The 11,368-nt window shown below is 52.0% G+C and overlaps 1 protein-coding gene across 3 annotated transcripts in view; it reads left to right on the top strand.

Moving 5' to 3' along the window:
* Positions 1 to 93: 93 nt before the first annotated feature.
* Positions 94 to 11,368, top strand: part of Pcsk7 (proprotein convertase subtilisin/kexin type 7) — a 20,845-nt gene continuing 9,570 nt past the window's right edge. Inside the window, exons 1-9 of one of the 3 annotated variants that reach the window (XM_010629383.3) lie at positions 95 to 597; positions 2,314 to 2,433; positions 2,893 to 3,372; positions 4,140 to 4,274; positions 5,123 to 5,204; positions 6,592 to 6,682; positions 7,687 to 7,741; positions 8,175 to 8,313; positions 9,038 to 9,138. In XM_010629383.3, the coding sequence (XP_010627685.1) occupies positions 2,905 to 3,372; positions 4,140 to 4,274; positions 5,123 to 5,204; positions 6,592 to 6,682; positions 7,687 to 7,741; positions 8,175 to 8,313; positions 9,038 to 9,138 (1,071 nt within the window). In that variant the 5' untranslated portion in view covers positions 95 to 597; positions 2,314 to 2,433; positions 2,893 to 2,904. Of the gene's footprint in view, positions 598 to 2,313; positions 2,434 to 2,892; positions 3,373 to 4,139; positions 4,275 to 5,122; positions 5,289 to 6,591; positions 6,714 to 7,686; positions 7,742 to 8,174; positions 8,314 to 9,037; positions 9,139 to 11,368 lie in introns of all 3 variants that reach the window. The other 2 variants (XM_010629382.3, XM_010629384.3) reach the window with 2 other exon arrangements.

The following is an 11,368-nucleotide window of genomic DNA, read 5'->3' as shown; positions in this document are numbered from 1 at the left end:
TCGCGCGCGACACCTCCCACTTCCGGCGGCACGAGCGGAGGGGGCGAGGCTCTTCCAGAGAAAGGAGAGGCCCCGACGCTCGGCGCCGCCTCCGACAGCGCCCTCTGGCGGCGAGAGCCGGCACTGCCTAGGGAAGGCGGATCAGGTGATAGACCCCTAAGGTCTTATGGCCTCTGCGGGGGCGCAGAGAAGAGAAACGTGTGACTGCGAGAAGAAAGGCGGCCTGATGGATGCAGGCGCCCTTCTGGGAGGGTCACAGGGAGAGTCGGGGCCACGGCAGTCAGGGGGAGAAGAGGAACATGGTATGTTTAAAGGTCGGAACCGAGATGCCCTTTTCAGAGGACGCCATGAAGGAGATGCCTCAGGGAGGGACGCTGTTGAAGATGCCCAGAAGACTCGGCATCTAAGCTAAACCCAGCACCCCGCACGCCCTGGCGCTGTCCCGAGCGCCCTTTGCTCCGGCAGACAGTCGGGTCGAGAACCGGCCGCTGATTGGCTGCGGCGCCGGGCGGAAGTGATGCCGCTGTCACTGGCTCCGGCTCCCGGGAAGCCGCGAGTTTCCGCTGGGAGGCGGCGGCGGCAGCTGCGGCCCGGCCGGTGAGTTGGGAACTAGGTTGGGGTTGGACGTGGGAAGTCCCGGCGTCCCAAAAGTCGGGGGAACCGGTGTCTGAGGATGAGGGCGCTACACAGAGGGCGCCTCTGGTCGTGATATGGGGGACCCCCGCGGGACGGAACCCCAGAGTCTGGGATTCCAGGACTGTGTGGGTCCTCAAGAGGGGAGCGCGGTGCACGGAGCCGTGGAGGCCACGGAAGGGGGGATCAGTGAAACTAGCCCGGGTCCATGACCTGGCTCAGGGTGTGGAAGCTTCGAGGACAGTCACTCGGGAGTAGATTCTTGGACTTTGAATTGCCTTTCTTCTTTAACCACTCAAAGCTGCAGAGATAGGCCTAGCAGTTGGGAGTGGTGGAGTTTAAAGTTCTATGCCCGGAAGCCAGATTGATAAAAGTGCTACTGTGGCCGGGCGTGATGTAACATGTCTGTAATCTCAGCCCCGGGGAAGCTGAGGCAGGAGGATCGCTGCAGTTCAGTCTGGGCTACATAGCTCAAGGCCATCCTGAACTACATAGCAACCACCTGTCTCAAACAAACAAACCATACTGTTCTGATCCTGTAAACAGGAAGATCTTAGGTTTCTTCTTCCTCAAATCTATGGTGGGTTCTACTGAGATGGAAGGAGGCTGCCTGCTTACCTTTCTAACAGAATGGCTAAAGGGGAAGACACCTGCATATTTCGGGGCAGTGCTGGCTCCTGGCAGGTAGGGAGAAATTTAAAGAATATGCTTGGAAACCTGAGAGGAAAAGATACGGGATGGGGAATTTTGGAAGGATGTGGCGTAGATCGCCTCCCTTTCCAAGGGAGCATTCGTGATGTTTTTCTAGGATGCTTTGAGTTGTTTTCATTTCAGTGTGTGTCTGAGTACTCGGGGTGGAGATAGTAGACAGCAGAGCCCAGACACTCACATTCACTTGTCCACGTCTCCATGTTTGCCTACCAGCTCAGATTTCGCCCTTTTTGTTCTTTGAGGGCTCCGAGGACCAGGTACTTCCTTGGGTCCGTGGAACGTGGGCAGTTGGAGACTTGAGACTGAATTTGGAGCCTGGGCCTCAGTCCCAAGGCACCTGTCAAGTTAATTACAGGGATAGCTCTTTAGAGTTTATCTTTATTTTTTTTTCTTTTCTTTCTTTTTTTTTTCTCTCTCTCTCTCTCTCTAGACTTTATCGTTAGGGTTATCTTCTCTGTCATTGCCACTTCCTGCTCAGTTTTACATCCCCACCCACTCAGGCTTTTTCCTCTTTCACTGCTGGCTGCCTGCACTTCTCCAAATTGCCTACTTTCGCAGGAGGGATTTTAGTGACAGTTAAGTCCTCAGCTAGGCCACTAGAAAGACAAATGAGAAAAGGTAGCATAATAGGACAAGAAGTAAGGTCTCTGGATTTTACACTGATTTGGCCGTACTGTGTCAGATATGTTCCAGATGGACTATTTTATTTTTCTTGGTTTTTTGAGACAGGGACTGGCTATGTAGCTCAGGCTGGCCTCGAACTTGTGGCAAACTTCCTGTATCAGCCTCCCAAGTGCTAGAATTGCAGGCATGCACCAGGCTCAGGTGTGTGGCCTGATTTAGATATCTATACATGATACTTATCAGCAGGCGGTTTCTGTGGTGGCTGGTCCTGGGCCTCGTGGCCAGTCTCTACTTGATCCACTGGCTTTGGTAAGACATTATTTCTTCTGTTCCTGGGGCCCACAGGTCTACAGCCTATGCTCAGAATCAACACTACTCAGCGAAGGTGACACCTTTGCTTCAGTTGCAGAAAATGAGTGTAACGCAGTTAGCCAGACCAGGAACTCCACGTCACAGAGAGCCCAGGTAGGCATGGGGCCTGCTGAGGACAACCAGACTGAGATGTCAGCTGGGATAAGATTTCTGTCCCTTCGAAATAAGGGGGTGGGACTCTGGCAGAGGACAGTCATTGCTGCCAGTCATTCTTGGGCATAGCGTGTCCTTCCAGCCTTGTGAGCAACAGTAGCGGGAAGAGCAGCGTGGTGCCAGTGAGCAGCTGGGCGTGGCTGGGTTTCTGGTGTACTAGGGATTGGACTGTGGTACATGGGAAGGCATCAGCATCAGTACCGGCGCACACTCCACCTGCTGCCCTGCCTTGTTGATCAGAAGTAAATGTGACTAGAAAGAGGATCGAGGGTTGAGCGCTGTAAAAGGAGCAGATTGAGGGTCTCCCATGGGGCCACACCTGATGGCCCAAAGTCACCCTCTCAGTTCCTGTAGTCATCACTCTTTTGTCCCTTTTCTGTCCTTTCTCTCTGTCTGCAGCCTGCTGCTCTGATGCCGAAGGGGAGGCAGAAAGTGCCACATTTAGATGCCCCCCTGGGCCTGCCCATCTGCCTCTGGCTGGAATTAGCCGGGCTCTTCTTATTGTTTCCCTGGGTCATGGGCTTGGCAGGGGCAGGTGGGCCCAATGCCCAAGGCCCAGGGGGCCTCAGCTGGGCTGTGCATCTGCACAGCCCAGAAGGTGATCGGGAGGAAGAGCATCTGGAGCAGCAAGCAGATGCTGTGGCCCAGGCAGCAGGGCTGATGAATGCCGGGCGCATCGGAGAGCTACGGGGCCACTACCTCTTTGTGCAGCCAGCTGGGCTCAGGCAGGCCATGGAGGTGCAGGTTGTCCGGCAGCAGGTCGAGGCCGTGTTAGCTGGGCACAAAGCTGTCCACTGGCACTCGGAGCAGAGGCTGCTAAAGCGGGCCAAGCGCAGTGTCCACTTCAATGACCCCAAGTACCCGCAGCAGTGGCACCTGGTGAGTTCAGCTCTGCAGTTCTGCTTCCAGTGGGTGGGTTCTGCTGCACTTCTCTACTGGGCTTCTCACCAAATCCCTCTCCCGCCACCCCACCCTTCCCCCGAAGGGACATTTCTGGGGCCTGGGTGGTAGTTTGCCTTCAGCCTCTACTTTCCCTGTCCTCTGCCTAGAAAGTCACTGTTCTGCGGTGCTTCAGGCACTCTGGCTACAAATAGGCCACTTATTAGTTCGTGCCTCTGCTTCACGCTGTGTGCCTCAGTTTCCCACCTGTAAAAGGGAGCCTATAATTGTACCTGCCTCGTGGAATTCAGGTTAGGGTAAGTACATATAAAAATACATTATGAAGCGCTTATAGCAGTGCCTGACACATTATGGGCTCTATTACATACGTGATAACTACAAACATTGACATAATAGCTATATTGTCCAACTCTTAACCTAGCCACCATTTCACCCCAGTCGCCCAGGAGTGGTGCCAAATGTTCCTGGAGCCCACGTCTTGTGGCAGAGCTCTCACGTGACCCTCTTGGCTCTGTTACCTGTGACCTGTTGGTACATGGCATCTCCCTGTCTCTTTTTTTATTTTTTTGGTACTGGGGAATCAATCTTGGGTCCCTGTGCTTGCAAGGCAGCCAAAGGCACCACTGAGCTAAATCCCCAGCCCCCTGGCTCTTTGGTGGAAGCCAAAATGAAAAGGGGTTGCTAACTAACTTGTCTCTCTCTGGGATCTACTGTGTGTCATTTCATTCCCACCCTGTCTCTTACAGAATAACCGGCGGAGCCCTGGCAGGGACATCAATGTGACAGGCGTGTGGGAGCGCAATGTAACTGGGCGCGGGGTGACGGTGGTGGTGGTAGACGACGGTGTGCAGCACACCATCCAGGACATCGCACCCAACTATGTAAGTGGCCCAGAACCACACTCCCATCTCACGTCTGAGCCCCTTCCGTGCCTCAGTCTTATCTCACTCCCAAGTGGGCACTGAGCCAAACCAAATAGCCTGGGACGTGGGGTGGGGTGCTTTCTCCTACCCTTTCCCAGCTAGCCTTCCAGCCTGGCAGTTAGGACACAACAGGTGCTGCAGCCCCCAGGGAGAGCAACCTCAGCAGAACTTCCTGCTTCCTGTTGCTGCTCCCTCTCTGTGGAGTAAGGAGCGGCCCCCGTAGGCAGCTTCCCTCTCCACAGCTTTGGATACTTCACTCTTTCGGAAATGTGATCTTAGCCGGGCATAGTGGCACATGCCTGTAATCCCAGCAGTCGGCAGAGGCAGGAGGAGCACCATGAATTTGAGGCCAGCCTGGGCCACGTAGGCCAGCCTGAACTACATAGTGAGACCCTGTCTCCAAAAAAATAATGAAAATAAAAATAAAATGTGGGGCTGGGGATTTAGCTTAGTGGCACTGCACCTGCCTTGGAAGCACAAGGTCCTGAGTTCAATCCCCAGTACTGGAAAAAATAAATTAAATATTTAGATGTCCCGAAATCTCTCTTATCCTGGGCTTCCAAAGCCATTGTGCAGAGGGTCCATTCCTGTAATATGCATGAGAGACATTTGCCAAGAGCCACAGTGCTTCCCAGTTTTACCCCACTGTCTGCTGCTCTTATTTTGTGGCCCATGTGCTTTGCAGAGTGATGGGCTTGTTTCCCTGCCTTGGAATCCCAAACTCCCAGGTCCTTTCTCCCCCCACCCCTAGGACCCGACTTCTTCTAACCAGTGAGTGACTTACCCATTGTCCCTCAATATTTCAGAGCCCTGAGGGTAGCTATGACCTCAACTCGAATGACCCTGATCCCATGCCCCACCCGGACGTGGAGAATGGCAACCACCATGGTACGCGGTGTGCAGGCGAGATTGCTGCTGTGCCCAACAACAGCTTCTGTGCAGTAGGCGTGGCCTATGGGAGCCGCATAGCAGGTAGCTGCCAAATGAACTTGGGAGGCACAGGCCAGGCACAGTAATTGTTCCCCAACACCCCCCCCATTGTGAAAGTTCTTTATCCCACCCCCTACACACATGGCCTCATTAAAGGGTAAACTCCTAGCAGGACAATTAGCTGGTTGGTTTTTCAGTGCAGTGATGTTTCAAACATATTTTTAGCAGTACTTTATAAAACAGATGAAATGCTCTTTATGTGGGCCGGAGGTCCCCAAGCCCCACCTCTCCAGTCTCCTCTTCCCTTTTTCTGATCTGTGACCCAAGTCATCATAACATCTCCTTCCCTTTGACTATGCTGTACTTGCGTTTTCGTAGTTTACGAAGTGCCTGTCAACACTCTGGTGCCTCTTCTACCCCATGGATCTGTGCAAACTGCTCTCTCAGGCTCACCTCTCCAGCCCCCTGTCAGCCCATTCAAGAAAGCTGCATGGCCCAGTCCCCCACTGGAAACGGTTCTACGGTTCCTCTTCAATTTTTGTCCATCAGGGCAGAAAGTGAAAGGAATGAAGGCGGAGCCCTTGGAAATGATTCCCCAAAATGCTTGAGAACCTGTGGATCCAGTAGGCTGGGTGCATTCCTCTCATTCTCCAGCAGAGAGCAGCAGTCCTCTGTAGATGAGATTGCAGAGTGGGTTGTAAACCATTAGTGTTCAAGTCCCTTTTTTTTTTCATCAGTAGTGGGGATAGAACCCAGGGCTGCTCTTCCACTAAGCTACATCCTCAGCCCTTTCTGTTTTCTATTTTGAGACAAGGTCTTGCTGAGTAGCCCAGGAAGAACTCAAACTTACAATCATCCTGCCTCAGCCTCCCTCAGGGCCGGGATTATAGGCCTGTGTGACCATGTCCAGCTCCTATCCCCTTTTGAAAGCCCCAGTTGTCCTTATGTGGTCACCAAGACATGACATTCCCCTCCCCTTTTTAGAGGGGGAACAGGCATCTCTGGGACTACCACTGGTATAATGAGAACCATTTACCCAACATCTTTTATGTGTTAGGTATTGTGCTAGATGGTTCACATGATTAGGGGAGAAGATAAAAAGGGAATCACTTACCTACATTCTAGCTTTATTTTTCCCACACAGCCCCAGAATCATTACAGTCTAAGCTCCAGTATGAATAAAATTTTTTTCAAACAGCACATATATGTGGTATAACTTTAAAAGGACCAAAGAACAAATGGGAAATAAGTCTTCCCATCACCCAGTCCCCGACTTGGGGGACCAGCAAAGTTACCATTTTCTTGGGTGGCCAGTTAGTAAGAATCTGGTGTCTTCAATGCCTAGGCATCCGAGTACTGGACGGGCCACTCACAGACAGCATGGAGGCTGTGGCATTCAACAAGCACTATCAGATCAATGACATCTACAGCTGCAGGTGAGGCAGAGCTGCAGGTGAGGCAGCACAGGTGAGAGGGCAAGAGGGTGGAGCACCTGGAATGAATCCTCCCAACACAAGGACAGCAAGATGGACTGACTCAGGCAGGTCCACATGGGCCCCTTATTCAGCTAATAAGGCCACTGCCCTCATTTCTCTAGAGCCCCAACCACTGGGTGCTCAGTCTTAAACTTTTGTCACCCCAGTAATTGGGTTGCCACAAGAGTGCCCCAGCCTGTCACACAGTTGTTTATTTTCTAAACTCACAAAGCTTTCTTCAACCAAGGTAAGCTGAATCCCAGTGCCAGTCTCCACCACCCTGCGGCCTGCAACTTCAGGCTGTGGCTCTGGTGGACCAGATAAGGAGGAACTGGGGTAGGTGGCTCCCATGGTATTGTTCCTGCCCCGAACTGCTACCTCTTATATCCTTGATATCATCTACAAGGCATTTCCTCTCAAAGAACAGAATTCCTCAGCCTGAGAACCAAGAACTAACCCATATAGAGCATCCCTTCATGGGTGCCTTGCCATCAAACCCAGTGGTGATCCCTGGGTCTCCTAGGACTGACCCCGTTCTGCTCTATAGCTATGTACTATCTCTTGTCAGTGGGACCTGAGCATCAGAGCTCAGGGTCAGAATAAAGGTCAGATTAAAGAAGTCCTACACTGGGAACATTTCCAGGGAAAGGAAGAGCTTTAGTGCAGTCTTCTATTTTGCAGTTTGGAAAAGGGCCAGACCTTGGAAGCCTATGTTTTCCCATAACAGAATCCTAGTGCAGGGAATGTAGCTCAGTGGTAGACTGCTTGCTTAGAGAGGTAGTGTGCTGGCAGCCCTGGGTCAGTCCCCAGCACCCACAAAAAGGAAAAAAAAATCATGGCAGTCCTGAACTGAAACCCTTGGGAAGAGAGTAAGAGCCACAGACAGGGTAACCAGCAGAGACTGGGAGACCCTGGGTGGGTAGGGGCCCTGGCTCTGGTTCTTCCCTATGGCTATTTCTCCACAGCTGGGGTCCAGATGATGATGGGAAGACAGTAGATGGCCCTCACCAACTTGGAAAGGTAACTGACTGGATGGAGATTAGGAGACCTGGCCCTAGAAAAACTCCTACAAGGCCATCCCTCTTTGCACCCCTCCCCCAGCTGCCTCCTTTCCGGAAGTGTACACCGAACCAGGGCCAGCAGGTGGTGGACACAGGTCTTAGAGTGGGACATGGAGTCATGTTTTCAGCTTGCTTCCCTTGGATCTTGTTCTTAGCTCTCATTCCTGGCCCCACTCTCGTGTGATAAGCAGAGTACATCCATCCAACTTTGCTCAACTCTAAGCTCCCTCCCCATCTTGAACCCTTCTGTGAATCCCTTTCCCCAGTGCCCAGTACCCTTTGAACTTTATTTCCTTTTGCTTTCTAGAAGGGGTGGCAGGAGTGACTGGTGTGGTAGGTAGGGGTCTCTCCATGAGCTTGTCATCTTATACCCCGCCTTTTTTGTTCCACAGGCTGCCTTGCAGCACGGGGTGATGGCTGGCCGCCAGGGCTTTGGGAGCATCTTCGTGGTGGCCAGTGGTAATGGGGGCCAACACAATGACAACTGCAACTATGATGGCTATGCCAACTCCATCTACACCGTAACCATAGGTAGTGATGTGACGTGTGTGTGTGTGTGTGTGTGTGTCTTCATATAACTGAATACTTGTGCAAAAGGGCATCACTTTGGGCTGGAATAGGACTAGGCCTGCTCTCCAAGATCTCAAGACTTCTCTGGGAACACTTTGAACCATTCCCTGCTTCCATCCCCACCGTGACTAGTCAGGTCTTTGTTGTGGCTTCTCTTTCTATGGGGCCCTTGCCTTCTGCTTGAAGCCTTCCCTAATTCCTCACTAGCCTAGATTGAGTGCCCTTTACCTCTGTTCCCAGACATAGGACTTGTCACTCCATCTATAATTATTTACTTACCCAACTTCCTGCCTGACTATAGACTCCTTGAAATCAATACGTGGCATTTTCCATATGGCAGATGCTTAGCAAATATTAAGAAAAAAAAGACTAAGTATAGAGGTGGAAAGCCTTCACTTTTGTCCTGGAAACTACTCAAAACATGTTTTGTTTTGTTTTCTTTTTTTTTGAGACAAAGTCTTGCTAAGCTGCCCAGGCAGGCCTTGAACTTGCAGTCCTCCTGCCTCGGTCTCCCCAGTAGTTGAGATTACAGGAATGTGATGTGCCACCAGGCCTGACCAGCTCAGACTACTTTTTAAGCTCAAGGCTGCCCCTAAGAGAGAGTCACAGCCAGCTCCAATGTCATTAGGTCCCTACTGCAGAATCAGCTTGTCATCTCAGCTCCCACTTTCCTTCCTGGTGCCAGGTGCTGTGGATGAGGAGGGACGGATGCCTTTCTATGCGGAAGAGTGTGCCTCCATGCTGGCGGTCACCTTCAGTGGTGGGGACAAGATGCTCCGGAGCATTGTAAGTGCTGTGGGCCTCGTGACCCTGCCCTGTCCCAGAGGTCTTCTCTTAGGCATCAATGTGTTTCTTTTCCCTTCCTGCTTCCCTGTCGTGCCCCTCTGCTCCTCTGCCATGGAAGATTTGAACCTCTTAAGGCCTCTGTTGGGAGACCACTGAGGGCTCTGAATAAACTGTGCGAATGACTTTGATCTCAAAATTTTTAACTTGAAACAAATACACACATTGTTATAGAAACAAGTACAGTGATTTAACAGCTCCTTTGAAATGCCTTCCTATGGTAGAATCTGGGTGTTGGCTTCTTGCTATGGACTTAAAAATAGAGCCTCATGGCATTGCTATTCAAGCTTATGTGAGTACTGAGTCCTGTCATGTCTATCCTCAGGAGCAGAGTAGCTAGTTGTCTTTACGGGATAGGCGGGAGAGTAACCAGAGGACTGGCTTGTGTCAGTGTGGCAGAGCTCTTGCCTAGAGCTATAATTGGAGCCATGGCATGGAGACTGGAGCAGGAACCCCTGGAGGCCTGGAACCTACCTATGCTGGGCTCCATCCCAGCGGGTTTAAGCCAAGTCTCTGGGCCTCAGAACTGGCGCTCCATATATGTTCCTGTGGCCCACAGCAGAGTAACTGGGGACCAGAGACTCCAGGCAAGAGCTATGCTGCCACCAACTGGTGTCAGATTTCTCCAGTGACTGAGTTGGGAGGGCTTTCTGGGGCCACTGGGATTTAGGCTGCTTTGTCTTCCTGCAGGGTCAAGTTCATTTTCCAAAACTAAAATTTTGTTATGCCAGTAAATGACTTCTGGTCAACACAATGTTCCAAGGCTCTGTGCCTGTTGACCCCTACTCCCTGCTCCCTCCCACCCTTCCCTGCCTCTGGGAGTGGACTGAAGTGAAAAGCCAGGGCGCCTGGGTCAGCCTTGGAGAGGAGGAAGAGCAGGAAGTATTCATCTTCACTCCCTGGTGAAAGGGTCCCGTTTCACCCATGCTCCAGCCCCTCAGAAGGCTCCAGAAAAGAATGGTCACTGTTGCTCCGCAGTGCCTATCTTTTCCTTTCCAAACTCAGCTCCTCTTCTCGCCCTCTCCCCAGCCTTCCATCCAAACTATAATTTGGCCAGAAATGAAAAGAGTTTACGTAGCCAAGTTCCCATCTTTGGAACAGCCTTGCTTTGGGAGCCTCTGTTGCCAGTTTCTGCCTGATGCCCTGGGCAGCTGGGTGGAGCTGTCTCTGAGGGCAGAGACAGGACATATGCTTCCCACAGTATGGCCACCTAAGAGCTCGCCTGGCCTCCCTAGGGCTTCACGGGGCTCCTGCCACTGTGGGCAAGTTCACAGCCGCACACTAGACTGTTACCATGAGCCCGTTTCCTTAACAGGAAAAAATCAATCTGCTCCCTGGCACAGACCCGGCTTCCCACTCTCGTTAAGACTGCAACTTGGAAAGTGTTTTTCCTTTTCCTTCTGGGAGTACACAGTGTTGGTGAAAACTGCATCTCTTGGCAGCTGCTATAACAGCTAGGAGGGAAGCAATGAGTACAATGGAGAAAAGGCAGCTCTTGGCAGAAGTTGGCACCCTGGTATCTGACCCAGAAGAGAAGTTGAAAGAAAGGAAGTCTCCGGACCTGCGCCAGCATCGCAGTCTAAGGATCCAAGTGCCACATAGGGAGCAGTTTGAGGCAGAGCCCTCCTCAGCCAAACTCTTTCAGGCTCTGGCATCAATGGGATATGAAAAGAACTTGATGCCAGGCAGATGCCATCTCTGCCACTCGTATCTTGCCTCAGAACCACAGGTGGGAAAGGGCTGCTCCTGGAAACCCACCTAAGACACCGGCCAGAGCAGACAGGCAGCTCATCCTGTGTGTGGTCAATAGAGCAAGGGCAAGCAGGCCGCACAGACACTGAGCTGACCCCAGGGCAGCTGAGTGCACACAACACTGAGCTGCCAAGTTGGAGCTGGTGCCATTCTGTTGTCCCAGCTGCAGCTGAAGCCCAGTAGCTTCCTGATCACTTCCCCTTGAGGGCACTGGAGAGGGGAGGGAGGACTGGGTACAGAATTGGGGGCATGGAAGCAGGAAAATTAAAGTAGTGAGAAGCAGCAACGTAGGCAGTACCCAAGTCCCCTGGCATGTCTCCATCTTTTTGCCCCTACAACCTTGCCCTCAGAAGCCTCTCTCTCTCTCTCTCTCTCTCTCTCTCTCTCTCTCTCTCTCTCTCTCTCTCTCTCTCTCTCTCTC

This window comes from Fukomys damarensis, unplaced genomic scaffold (assembly GCF_012274545.1).
Source record: "Fukomys damarensis isolate Sample0158 unplaced genomic scaffold, DMR_v1.0_HiC HiC_scaffold_16, whole genome shotgun sequence".
Taxonomy (NCBI): Eukaryota; Metazoa; Chordata; class Mammalia; order Rodentia; family Bathyergidae; genus Fukomys; species Fukomys damarensis.
The sequence above is the reverse complement of the archived record's forward strand: the minus strand, read 5'-3'. Positions and strand labels throughout refer to the sequence as shown.